The 13,861-nt window shown below is 52.9% G+C and overlaps 1 protein-coding gene across 1 annotated transcript in view; it reads right to left on the bottom strand.

Moving 5' to 3' along the window:
* Positions 1-10,980, bottom strand: part of LOC102946282 (IgGFc-binding protein) — a 30,939-nt gene extending 19,959 nt beyond the window's left edge. Inside the window, exons 1-6 of the mRNA XM_027834422.3 lie at positions 10,901-10,980; positions 9,651-9,727; positions 6,926-8,194; positions 5,660-5,988; positions 3,168-3,741; positions 1,789-2,387 (exon numbers count right to left, since the gene is read on the bottom strand). Coding sequence (XP_027690223.2) covers positions 1,789-2,387; positions 3,168-3,741; positions 5,660-5,988; positions 6,926-8,194; positions 9,651-9,717 — 2,838 coding nt within the window. The 5' untranslated portion in view covers positions 9,718-9,727; positions 10,901-10,980. The remainder of the gene's footprint in view (positions 1-1,788; positions 2,388-3,167; positions 3,742-5,659; positions 5,989-6,925; positions 8,195-9,650; positions 9,728-10,900) is intronic.
* Between the last annotated feature and the right edge of the window lie 2,881 nt (positions 10,981-13,861).

Raw genomic sequence — 13,861 nt, 5'->3', positions numbered from 1 at the left:
TGGAACCCCCTTTCAGGTAGTTGAAAGCAGCTATCAAATCCCCCCTCATTCTTCTCTTCTGCAGACTAAATAATCCCAGTTCCCTCAGCCTCTCCTCATAAATCATGTATTCCACCCCCCTAATAAATCTTTAGATAGTTTATTATAGGATTGGCTACCTGGGGTAAGTGACAGGTCCTTTGGGAGTGGCTGTAGCCTGAATGTGGTTTTGACTTTTGGTGTGAGGAACCATCTATCACAAGGTAGCAGACAGACTGGACTACCCACGGGGACTGGCTGTGACTCCATGGTTAGGCTGTTGTAGTGTGTGAGGAGTTTACACTTGATATTTGGTGGGTGAAATCTAAGTACAGAACTCACAACCATAGGCACCGACTTTGTGGGTGCTCCAGGGCTGGAGCACCCACAGGGAATAATTGGCGGGTGCCCTGCACCCACCGGCAGCTCACCGCCCCGCCCTCCCACCCCAGCTCACCTCCGCCTCCACCTCCTCCCCTGAGCATGCCGCATCCCCGCTTCTCCCCCTAGCTCTCAGCGCCTGATGCCGCAAAACAGCTGCTTCACGGCAGCAAGCGCTGGGAGGGAAGGGGGAGGAGGAGAAACGCAGCGCACTCCGGGAAGAGGCAGGGCTGGAGCAGGAATTTGGGGAAGGAGTCCCATAGGAGCAGGGAGGGGGCGGAGTTGGGGCAGGGACTTTGGGGAAGGGGTTGGAATGGGGACAGGGCAGGGGCAGGAGGAGGCAGGGCGGGGTGGAGTCGGGGCGGGGCTGGGGGCGAGGGGGGGAACGAGCACCCACCGGTGCCGGGAAAAGTTGGCACCTATGCTCATAACCAGTTTGTGGTCTGTGCCCTGGTTTTTAGCAGTCTGCCTGAGGTTGGTACTCATGTTCTTGAGCCACTGCAGGACAGCTTGGCACCAGGTTCTGGATATTGATAGAAACAACAGAGAAATGGAGAGAGCTGAAACCTAGGCTCTCATTTGGGAAGTCTAATAGAAATAATAGGACTGTCTTCCTCTCGTGAACCCTCAAATAGGGTATAACACCCGAGGGCACCATTTGGGAGCTCAGAGTTTGCTGAAACTACGTGGCTGGCCTCTCCTCTACTCCAGGGTGTTAGGGTGAAGACAAAGAATTTGGCTGATGGCACAAGGGCTGCAGAACTCAGGAGCTTGGACATTTGGATCAAATACTCGGGTAGGTTCTCCTCTGAGTGTTAACAGCAGCGTTCAGAGGCTGAACCGAAAAAACACAAATTCAGTTGGTTTTAAACCACAATTGAATTTGTCCAGGTTTTCTCACCAAAATGAATCCCCCTGGCACTTTTGATCAGGTTGAACAAAACGTTTGGAACATCATTTCAAAATTACACTTTGAAACAAAAGGTTGACTCAGATGGACCTCTCGAGGTCCCACTCAGCCCCCCTTTCAATGACTCTATGACACTGGCAGACAATGGCAGTGGGGCTGAGCAACCTGAAAAAAAGGGGACCAAACATGACAATAAAAAAGAAAGGAAGATGAAAAACAAAGTGGATCCAGTTTGCATTTCTAGTGCCCGTCAAACATTTTTTCAAAAACCAAATCATTCCACCCCAAATGTAATCATTTTCATGAATTTCTTCCCACCGAATAAAGGTCATTTTTCAACCAAATATTTGTATGCGAAAATATTCAACTAGTTCAAACTCTGGTATGGGAAGATGGAAACCACCCGGGTTGTGTTTCCAGGATATAGACTAGACAGCAAAATTTCAGAAGCGATCCCAATAATACCTCTGCATCCCTACCTGCATCTTGCGTGGATGATCCTGGCTCATGCTGATGGTCACATTGTAGACCACTAAGGTCACTGTTTTGGTGAAGGACACGGCCTTACTGCCTCGGTTGTTATTCTCCACTTTGACGTTGAACGGGGTGAGTGTGGGGTCCTCGGAGCAGAGAGCCGCGAACTGGTAGATGCAGGTGCCTTGGAAATCATACTTCTTCCCATCGAAGGTGGTGTAGTGAGGGTCTCCAGTACCTATGCAGGTGGAGTAGGTAGTTGCCTTACATCGGTGGGCACCGTTCACAATGACGCATCTTTCATTGCTCTTGCAGCTGGTTTCCTGGCAAACCACCGTGCCCAGGCTGGGGTCACATCTGCACCGAGAGCGGCAGTTCTCATCGGCCCAGAACTCCTCCTTGGGTTTGTAATATCGGCCATTGTAGTCACATCCGCAGCTCCCCACAGGGACGCACTGGCCAGCACTGAGGACGTAACCGTCGTCACACTGGCAGGTCTCCACACAGGGCTCCCGACAGGAGGAGGGGGCAGTTCGGTTGGAGCAGCTGGCTGGGCAGGCGTTCCCACAGGCCTCGTAGTGGCTGTTCTCAGGGCAGGGCAGGGCTGTCAGGGGGTCAGAGAGGGGGAGATTGCAGTGAACTAAATAACCTGCCTAGAGACAGTGAGAGCTACAGACAGATTAGTACATGTGAGCAGCACCCAGTGCATTATCCACCTTGCAGGATGCTGTACGAGCCAACAGGGATGGGCCAGGGAATTAATTCCCATATGCAGACAATGAAAGGTCATGCACAATATTCACTGTTCTCTGCATGTCTGCAGCCAAAGCTCCTGGCACTGGGAGCCAGGCAGATCTCAGCAGCCAAGGAGAAGCAGAGATTGGGTGTAAAAATAACTTAGTGCTGTAGGAAGCAGGGCAGGGGGCTCAGTATAGGGACATGGTGCCACAGGAAATAGTGGTGATGGGCTCACTGGGGGGTGCCGTGCAGCAGGGGGTGGGACAGGGGTTCAGAAGGGGGCACTGTGCTGCAGGGGGCAGGGCGGGGGTTCAGTAGGGGGTGCTATGCTGCAGGGGGCGGGGCGGGGGTTCAGTAGGGGGCGCCGTGCTGCAGGGGGCGGGGCAGGGAGTTCAGTAGGGGGCGCCGTGCTGCAGGGGGCGGGGCAGGGGGGATCGGTAGGGGGCGCCGTGCTGCAGGGGGCGGAGCAGGGGGTTCGGTAAGGGGCGCTCTCCCCTCAGTGTCAGTGCTGACTCCAATGCCCAAGGATCCTGCATGTTCCCTCTCCACACTCACATCCCTCCCCATCTGCCCCATCAACAGGGGGAAACAACAGACTAGCCCTATTCCCTCCGTGTCAATAAGGAAAACAAGCTGCCATGCTCACCACAGCCGGAGGGCGTCCTCCAGTCGTAGACAGTGACCGCGTGCTCCCGGCAGGCGTCCGCGTAGGCCTCCAGCGCCTGGCACAGGATGCTCTTGTCGCCCTCATTCAGACACACGTTGTAGACGCAGCTGTGGAAGAACTCGTCAGGGCTCACCCTGGGGTGACACTCTCTGAAGGGCCCTCCTATCGCTTTGCTGATCCCCCCGCAGTGACTGTCCCCCCCGTAGAGCTGCCTCTTGCTCTCCTCACACACCGGACATTTCCCCTGGCAGGAATCCCTGCAGGCGGGGTCTGAGTCCTCCACTCTCCAGCTACCAACCCAGGCCAGGACGGAAGAGGCTTTGGTGCCGTTGGAGAGCGTCTCTTCGTCGTCACTGTCACCATTGAAGTTCCCACACAGCCCACAAGTGCTCCCAAAATAGCTGCTGGCGAGAGTCACGATCACAGCCCAGTCGCTGTCATACCCCACCTGGAGCCCGAAATCCGTCTTCAGGGTGGGACGTCTCTCGCTCTGGGAGAGCTTGATTTTCCCAGCTTCCAGGGTGACCGGCAGGCTGACGCTCTTGTCGTTTAACTAACAAAAGAGAAGGGGGAAGAAACGGAGGCTTTATTGCTCTTTCCATGACACTCGCTCTTACTGCCACTGTGAGCTCTCTGGGTAACGATTCACTGCCACAAATATCCAAAAAACCAACCAAGGCAAAAGACAAGGGAAATTCACTGCCAAAAAACTTTGTGAATGCAGGGTTAATATTACCCAGCGCTGGCTTGTGCCCTCCCAGAATCTAGACTGTGGCTAAACTTAAACGCCTCAAAACCAGGAAATAAAAAGTTAAAGTAATGGCCACTAGTTCTTAAATTATGCTTTTTTCATTAGTAGATCTCGAAGTGCATTTCTAAGGGGGTCCTTATCATAATCCCCATTTTACAGAAGGGAAAACTGGATCACATAGCAGAAATGTGACTCACTCACCATCATTCAGCAGGCAATGCCAGCAATAACACTCAGGTCTTTTGAATGCTCTAGCCACTAGGCCACACTGCTCTGCCCAGCCTGGAACTGGGAGCTAGACCCCACCTGAGGTCAGATTAAACCAGGTAAACTGAATTTAGGGTAATTCAGTACCATAGTTTGAGCCGCGGGTGTGCAGGAAAACACAACACAAGAACAGGCAAAACGGAGCGATTGGCCCTTTGGTTCTGGAACCCCTCTGCACAGATCTGGTCGTCCCATCTCAAAAATGGTATCTTGGAATTGGGAAAGGTGCAGAGAAGGGAAACAAAAACGATTAGGGTTGTGGAACAGCTTCCAGTGGAGGAGAGATTAAGAAGACTGGGACTGTTCAGATTGGGGAAGAGACAACTAAGGGGGAATCTGGTAGAGGTGTATAAAATCCTGACTGGTGCAGAGAAAGTGAGTAAAGTGTTATTTACCCCTTCACGTAACACAAAAACTGGGAGTCACCTGATGAAATTAATTGGCGGCAGGTTTAATGCAAATAAGAGGAAGTACCTCTTCACACAACGCACAATGTGTGGAGCTTGTTGCCAGGGGATGTTGTGAAGGCCAAAAGTATAACTGGGTTCAGAAAAGAATCTGCTAAGTTCATGAAGGATAAGGCCATCAATGGCTATTAGCCATGAGGGTCAGGGACGCAGCCCTAAGCTCCAGTGTCCCTAAACTTCAAACTTTCAGAAGCACCTGGCACTGGTCACTGTCAGAGACAGGATTCCAGTCTAGGTGGACCATTAGTCTGACCCAGTATGGCTGTTCTTATGGGCAAACTACTCCAAATTCACGCCACTGTCTCTACCCCAGCCTCGAACAAGCATACTAAGTGAGCTGTAGCTCACAAAAGCTTATGCTCAAATAAACTGGTTAGTCTCTAAGGTGCCACAAGTCCTCCTTTTCTTTTTACTAATTTTCAAGACAATCTGAGCATGCATGTGGATTCTAGAGCACTTTGAAACACTAGAAATGTGACATTTCCAAATCAAAATGTTTGGGAACTTTCGTTGTAGGAAAAATTCTGATATTTCAACTTCATCTTGATTTGTAATGGCAGCAAACATTAAAACATCCAGACTTTCCTCAGGGGACTGAAATGCTGATTTTCGCTCAGCTGTCTCCACTTCTGAAGTTTTTCACTCCCGTACAGTGTGGGTGGAGGGCTACAGAACAACACTGTATTATATGTAGAATGGGATGAATTTTTGGGGAATTGCTAAAGCGCATTTGGGGCCTGTTCTAGAGGTAGGATTTGAACAAGGATCTTTTGTTTCCTGGCTGAGAACCCTAAAGAATGGGCTAAAAACTGGCCATGCAGCAACTCCTTCAGCCATTTTGTGACTGGCTAAAACCGTCTGTGTCAAATTCAGGACTAGGTTTGGATTGACTGAAACTGCCTCTTTTGTTCAATAAAGTATTTATCTGAAAAAATGTGCCCAGTTCTAATTATAAGTGAAAAAGTGAACTGAGCCAGACAACTCACTCTGACTTCTCCACTCTCTCTCTTGTAGATGGAGATGTTGTAGCCATAGACGTGGATGGTGGTCAACCCAAGGTTGGAACTGTCCTGTTTCCCCGTGTTGCTGTTCTTCTCCTTGATGGTGAAGGGCTCCAGGGTGGGGTCACGGCCACAGTACTTGGCTATGGTATAGGTGCAGGTGTCTTGGATGTCCATGGTCAGACCATCAAAGGTATAGTACTGGGAGGTCAGGGACCCCTGGCAGGTTCCCATGTAGTCATGGAAGCATATTGCCTGGCCGTTCTTAATCCTGCATGTTTCCTTCTCCCGGCAATTCACTGTTCTGCATGGATCTGAAAAAAACCATAATCTCCAATGGATTTTGCTGGGGAGTGAGGCCTGACATGGCCCCAGTGCTCAACAGAACCAGCTGATGTGCCAGGCGTGGGATGGCCAACAGAACCCAGGGGCTGATTCAGATGAAGCTGAGCAACTGCAGCTCCCCCTAACTCACAGACTTCAAGGCCAGAAGGGACCATCATGATCATCTAGTCCGATCTCCTGCACATCACAGGCCACAGAACCTTACCCGCCCACTCGTATAACCAACTCCTAACCTCTGTCTGAGTTACTGACGTCCTCAAATCATTTAAAGACTTCAAGGGACAGAGAATCTGCCATTTACTCTAGTTCAAACCAGCAAGTGACCCGTGCCCCATGCTGCCGGGAAAGGCAACCCCCACCCCCACCCCCAGCGATTCTCTGCAAATCTGACCTAGGGGAAAATTCCTTCCCAACCCCAAATATGGTGATAATTAGACCTTGTGTGTGTGGGCAAGACCCATCAGCCAGACACCTGGGAAAGAATTCTCTGTCATAACTCAGAGCTCTCCCCATCTAGTGTCCCATCACCGGCAGTTGGAGACATTTGTTATAGCAGTCACTGATGAGCCACACGCCATTGTGGGCAGTCTCATCATACCATCCTCTCCATAAACTTAGTCTCAAAACAAGTTAGGTTTTTTGTCCCCACTGCTCCCCTTGGGAGGCTGTTCCAGAACTTCACTCCTCTGGTGGTTAGAGACCTTCATTTAATTTCAAGCCTAAACTTATTCAAGGCCAGTTTATAGTCATTTGTTCTTGTGTCAGCATTGACCCTTAAATGACTCCTCTCCCACCCTGGTGTTTATCTCTCTGCCTTATTTATAGAGAACAATCCTGAGGTTGAATCAAGGGGAGAGAAGGAGGGTGCTAAGGAGAGGTGGAGAGAATCCACGACACGGTACTCACCACTGGCACAAATGGCTGGGGAGCCATACGCCTTCTGGTTTCCGATCCCAACGCTCAGCAGGCCGAAGGGGGAGCTGGCGTGCTCCACGTTATGGACCTGGAACCCTTTGCCAAGGCTGTATTCAGCCCAAGAGTATTCTGTGCCTGCAACTGGCCTCCACAGGACATTGCGCAGTGGTCTCTTATTGACGGTGACCCCTGCGGACTCCGATGTCTTGGCGATGATCAGTGCGTAGTTCTCAAACTCTTTGAGCCCGTAGATGTGATAGGACTGGCAGTAGCTTGAGACGGCTGGGATGGCCATGAAGAATGGGTTGTATCTGATGTTTCCTTTGGTCCCACCATCGCAGAAGAAGATGACTTGGATCCCAGCGCTAGCGGAGAAGTATAAGGCATTGGAGCTAGGGATTCTGTACTGCACAGCCTTCGCAGCTAGCAGCTCCCTACTGCTCTTGCTCATCCCAACTTGAACTTCCACCTCAGTTGCTTGGGAGGTGGAGACATAGACAATATCAGACTGCATCTCAAAGGACAACGGGGGCACGATGAAGGTGGTCCCCCAGTTGGAGACAGGCAGGAGCTGCTCAGACACGTGGTCACACTGGATGGATCTTGTCACACAGGTGTGTCCAACGTAGACAGCCACAGGCTTCTGGGAAATGATTTTTGTGCCGGATATGTCCACTGGGCTCTGCAGCTGGACAGCCTGGTTTGCCTCCAGCTTGATGGTAAGCCTGCTCCCTCCGAGGTGCGTCTTTCCTTGGAAAATGACAGCCCCTTTCAGGTACACATCAACTGTCGTGGGGCCCTCCCAGGCCACAATGGCAACCTCTCCATAGCGATCCATTCTCATGGTCGGCGTGACAACATAATATTCCATTCCCAAACTCTGCACTGGGTAGACGGGGGTGGTGTCGGCCGAGTTGGGTTTGGAGTTGAGAGAGAGGACGGAGACATCATAGTCAGCCTGGACAACGACTGTGTTGTCGAAGACTTTGGCCCCTACCATCTCAGCATTGGGTGGGATTATCACCGTTGCAGTCTGGCCAGCATTCACCTGGAGAGACACCCTGAGTGCTGGCTTCTTCATGGAGATGGTGATCGATGTGGTCGGGGCATAGCCTGTGATGAGTAGCTGGAAGTCACTGTTGAGTGTTTGTTGTAAGCCATTCTGCATGAAGGCCGTGATGAATTCTCTTCCAAGAAGTCTCGGAGGGGAAGACCCCAGAATTTCCCCAGATACCACACTGAGAGGAAGGTTAGGCATGCCTGGAAAGACAGGTGGAAGAAGAAGACAGCTGTTGTTCTAGGAGTTGCATTACTGATCATGGCCCACAGAACAAGAGAATGAGTTTTTGAACTAAGCATAAGACAAGCAACAGCAGATGGATACAGACAGATGCGGGAGAACAAGGGAACAGCCAATGAGACAACACCACTTAGCATGGCGGGTTGTCAGATGACCAGCGGCGTAACCATTGTCAAGATTTTTGTAGTCCTCATGGCAGGATTTGAAGGTGGAGAATCTGCTGGCTTTGTGAAGGTTTGCGGGGCGCTCCTGCCCACCATACAGGGCAGAGTGGGGGAAAGCACAAAGGGGCTTGTTTGGAAATTGGTACAGGAGCCCATCACATGTCTGATAAAAGGAGTTATTGTCATTTGGTGCCAGCTCCATTACCACTCAGCCTACAATTAGAGCCAGGGGAGGCTGAATGGTTTACAAAGAGACCCATGGCCGTTGCCGTGAACTGAAGCACTAAGACAAATCCACAAGGATCTGCTGGCTCGTGCTGTCTGTTATTGCCGAGTGTTCGGAGAGCTGGGCAAATGAGGAACAAGAGTCATGTGGTCAAGGCCCTAGACGGGGCTCAGCAACCTGGGTTTAGTCCCCAGCTCTTCTTGGATCAGCACTGACTGCAAGGGAAGCGCAACCCCAAATAAGTCCCCCCACCCTGCTCCCTGCAGCACAATGCCCCCTTTGCAATCTCTGGAGCCTAGAAACCACTGCTTAGCCTCCCCAGCCCCACTCCCTGCAGCCCCCTGCTGATTCCCTGCCCCACTCCCCACAGCTCAGCGCCCCCTGCTCAGCCCCCGCCCCACTCCCCAGTGCACAGCACCCCCGGCTCAGGCCCCGCCCCACTCCCCAGTGCACAGCACCCCCTGCTGATCCCCCGCCCCACTCCCCACAGCATAGCACCCCCTGCTGGACTCCCGCCCCACTCCCGACAGCACAGCACCCCCTGTTGATCCCCCGCCCCACTCCTCACAGCACAGCGCCCCCTGCTCAGCCCCCTGCCCCACTCTCCAGTGCACAGCGCCCCTGGCTCAGCCCCCGCCCCACTCCCCAGTGCACAGCACCCCCTGCTGAACTCCCGCCCTACTCCTCACAGCACAGCACCCCATGCTGAACTCCCGCCCCACTCCCCACAGCACAGTGCCCCCTGCTCAGGCCCTGCCCCACTCCCCACAGCACAGCGCCCCATGCTGAGCCCCTGTCCCACTCCGCACAGCACAGCGCCTCCTGCTCAGCCTCCCATCCTGCTCCCTGCAGCATGGCGAGCCCCGTCAGGACTCCTGGGTTCTATCCTGGATCTGGGACGAGAGTGGGGGCCAAGTAAAAGCTACATGACCACAAACTCCTGGGCATCACCCACAGTTAGGTGATGAGCTTCTCATGCTGCGAAGAAAGAGACAGAGGTGCCTTTGTGAGCCCTGGATCACTCACCCCAGAGCACGAACATCCTGGCCCACAGGAGCAGCTTCGCCTTTCCGAGCCCCATGTCCGAGCGCATTGTCCAGCGGCTGGAAGACACATCTCGAATTAATGGCGAGCACATGGCGCGCTGCACAGAAACGGCCCAGGGCTGAGATTCCCTGATGCAGCCCCTGAGGCTGGGAAGAAATGTCCTCCCATGGTCCGGTTTTTATCACAGACTTAGCTGCTCTTACAGAGGCAATGTTGCCTGATGAGTAGCCTGCCGGGCTAGAGGGTGCGAGTCGAGGTTCTATTCCTGCCACTGCTCAGATGATTTTTGGTAAGTCATGCCCCTCCTCATGCCTCAGTTGCCCATCTGTACAAGGGGGATAATGATACTGTCCTCCTTTGTAAAGCGCTTTGAGATCTACTGGTGAACAGCACTGGATGTTATTATGTAGCTTAGATACTTATGTGGCCTTCCATTAGCAAAGCACCTCACAGTCATCATGGTGCTTACCCTGGGGGCACAGGGAAGTGCTGGTGTCCCCAGTACACAGGGAGGCTAAGTGACTTGCTCAAGGATACCCTGAAAGTCTATAGCTTAGTAAGGACTTGATGCCATTGCACCTAAGAGATAGGTTAGTGCCTAACCACTTGTGCCCCTTTAGGAAGCATCATACCCAGTTTTTCACCTGTGGCACTCAAAGCACTTTACAAAGGCAGCTGTGAGCATTATCTCTATTTTCTACACAGGGAAACTGAGACACAGACAGAGGAAGTTACTTTCCCTAAAGTCAACTAGCAGTGCAGCCAGGATGAGAACCCAGGTGTCCAGAGTCCCAGGCCAGGAGTCTAGCCCACCACCTTTCTCCGAGCCAGCGGACAAACTGAAGAGTGATTCAAGGGGGGAAAATACATTTTTTCCTTAAGACATAATCAGCCTGTGGAACACACTGCCACATGACCTAATCAAGGCAAAGCACTCGACAGGACTTGCCAAAGGCTTAGACATGTCTGTGGATAATAAACCGCTCCATGGTCATCCCAGGTAGGATTGGGGGGGCCTCACAATCTAGGACACAAGCCAACCACTCATGAGCCATGGGGGAAACATCCTCTCTAGGCAGGTCTGTTTGGGGAGGTTCAGGTCTCTTCTCCTGGAGCTGCCTGCTCAAGATGGGCAGCGGGATTCCGGGCTGGATGGATTAGTTCCAAACAGCCTCTCAACAAACAGCAGCTGCTACTGAGCCAGAACAAGACACCGCCAGCGCACTTACCTCCAGCCCCTTTGATTTATCGCAGCAAAGGTGGAGCAGAAGAGGGAGCTGTCCACTTTGTCCCTCTCCCTCTGTCTGTATCTCTGCTTCTGCTTCTTCCCTTTATATAGGGACCAAATGCCAAACCCTTGTGATGATGAACTAACTGGGAAAGGTTCCCTCGGCTCCACTGGGACTGGAGTTTCGCCATCACCTGCTGGACCCAAATGGGAAGTGAGTAGCAGCCTGGCCTCTCACTTTAGGGAGGCTTTGACTGACTCATATTTGGCCATCAGGAGGCCAGCTGTAATTAACCAGGGGGAGAGATGTGGGTTTGTTCACTTTCTTCAGATGTGGGAAAGCTTGTCCCTTTCTCCAGCAGAAGTTGGTCCAATAAAAGAGATTACCTCACCCATCTTGTCTCTCTCATTTATTGGGTACCAGGACACAGACAGAATTAACTAGTCCAGCGCTGGCTGAACTTGTGAATTTCAGATGCACCTGTGGAGCTGCCCAGTTTCTTAGATCCAAAACAAATTCGAAGTTTGGTGGCAGGGGAACTGAGCAACAAGTTTGCTAAGGAGCCAGCCATACATTCAGGAATCTGCACAGGGGACAAGCCGGGATTCCCCTTGCAGCTGCAGGGAAAGCTGGGTGCGGTTTATCGTCTGGGCAGCCCAGAGCCAAGATGTCTGGTGGTTGTTTGCCAGAAGGGAGTGGAAACAGATGCTGCCCCCAGGGAAAAGCCAAGTCATAGAAACAATAGTAATAGATTTTAAAACAGCAGAAAAACAAATTACAACAAAGTAGAAAAAGTGAAAAGAAAGAAAAAATAGGGAAGGGAAAATAAAAAATACAGAAGTAGCAAAAAGTGAAATAATTATATGATACAAGAAAGATAACAGATAATGCCCCCCTTCTTGCACCCTGTGGGACTATAAAGAGGGATCATGTCTTTGTGCATATAGACTAGTGCCGATAGGCTCTGGGTTTTATTCCCAGATCTGCCACAGATTTAAATTGCAATGTGACTCAGTTTCGCTGGCTGACCAGTGGGAATACTAGTCCCCCTGTGTCTGGGAGGCAGTGTGGCCCAGTGGATACACGCTGGACTAGGACTCCTAGCTTCTACTTCTGGCGCTGCTGCTGTGTGATCTTCCCCTCACTTTCCTCCCACCACCCTTAGTCTGTTTAGATTGTTAAGATCCTCATGACCTGTCTCTCGCTATGCACAACACTTAGCAGAATGGCCCTGAAATCGCAGGATCTCATGTTCCCCTGTAATACAGACGAGGAGGTATGGCCCCTTTTCTGAACCATCCCATAGAAGTTAATCTCTGCTGTAAGACGAGGTGTACTGGTTTTAAACAGCCTATATTGTTATGGCAGCACCTACAGGCCCCACTGAGATGATGGCCGGGCTCTGACCAGACACATAGCGAGAGAGAGTCCCTGTCCCAGCTAGGGTTGCCAGGTGTCCAGTTTTCGGCCAAAAAGTCCGGTCAAAAAGGGCACCCGGCCGTGGTACTGACGAGCCACTGAAAACCCAGTTACCAAGAGCGGGGAGTGGGGAGTGGCGGCCTGTCGCCCAGCCCTGAAGAGGCTCCTGCGGCAGCACACAAGCACCAGCTCAGGCGGCCCTGCTGGGGAGCACGGTTTGCGGGGCTGTGACAGAGGACAGAGTGCGGGGCCCATGCCGAGCAGGGTATGGCACGTTCCCCGGGAGGGACGGAACGGGAGCTGCCCGGCCAGCCAGCGCGTCCCCCGGCCGTGCTCTCAGGCAGCTCCAGGGTGGGGAGGGCTCAAGTGGGCAGGGAAGGAGGCTGCTGGGCAGGCAACGCAGAGGGAGGCGGGAGGCTGCCGTGCAGGCCGGCCGTGTCTTAGCTCGTCAGCGGGGCTGCCTGGCTGCTCCTGTGCGGCCGCGATGCCCTTCTGACCTGCTCTCCCAGGCAGCCTGCTGGATCTGGGGTTTGCAAGTCCTTTGGGGCTGCTCAAGTTGGAGTTGCCCCAGGTTTAGAGAGGTGCCGCTGGGACGGGAAGCTGCTTGTTAGGCCTCCTCTTAAAGGGAAGAGGCCAAATTCAGTCCCATGATAAGAAGAGGGCTCGAGGCTGTTAACTCCTAGGGAGGGTCCCCTGCTTACGCCAGGCCTGAATTTATTTCTCTGTGACTCTTACATCACAGTTCGAGTGTGGAGGGATACACATTAAAGCAGCAGAGGGTTTGGCAGATTTCCTAGCAGGGATGGGGGAGAGCAGCAAGCCACCGGGGGGAGAGAAGCTGGTAAGAGGTGGGGCTGTGAGAGAAGAGGAGGGCAGGGGCTCAGAGGAAGAGGCGGGGTGGAGTGGGGACGTAGGAGGAAGAGGTGGGGCAGGTGGCTCCAGTTTTCAGAAATTAGACAGTTGGCAACCCTGAGATTGGGCAGCACCTAACAGTGCCAGGCACTGCCCAGACACACAAGGAGAGACAAGAGTGACCCCTTGAGTGGGCCGCACCCCAAGGGCCCGCACAGCTCCATAGGGACAGGCCCGTGGCCTCCCTGGCTCCAAGTCTGGACCTTTGGCACCAGCGACCCCTGTCTCTCTCCATGGCCCCTGCAGTGAACCCAGCCACGCCAGATGCCTGTGGCAACCGTGTATGGGCCCTTCATGGAGCAAGGCTCTCAGGGAGCATTTACAGTGGCACCAGCAGCCTTTGCAAAACAAGCTCAGCCTTGATTACCGCCTGGCTTCAGAAGCTGAACGGCCTTAGGTCAGCACAGGGAAATAAAGGTTAAAGCATGGACCATTCTGGTTCTGTCTCCGGCTGATCTCCTGGGTCAGCCCCCACGTGTCCCCCAGCTGCTTCCCCAGCCCTCTCTCCCCACACCTCCCAATCCCTTGGTCTCCCGCTGGGGTCAGCACTCAGCTTCCCTGCCGAGAGGCGGGGAAATCCACCTCTTGGTGGGGCCTTGGTTGCTCGTGTCAGGGGCTGCTGGCCCCTCA

This window comes from Chelonia mydas, chromosome 24, assembly GCF_015237465.2.
Source record: "Chelonia mydas isolate rCheMyd1 chromosome 24, rCheMyd1.pri.v2, whole genome shotgun sequence".
NCBI lineage: Eukaryota > Metazoa > Chordata > Testudines > Cheloniidae > Chelonia > Chelonia mydas.
The sequence above is the reverse complement of the archived record's forward strand: the minus strand, read 5'-3'. Positions and strand labels throughout refer to the sequence as shown.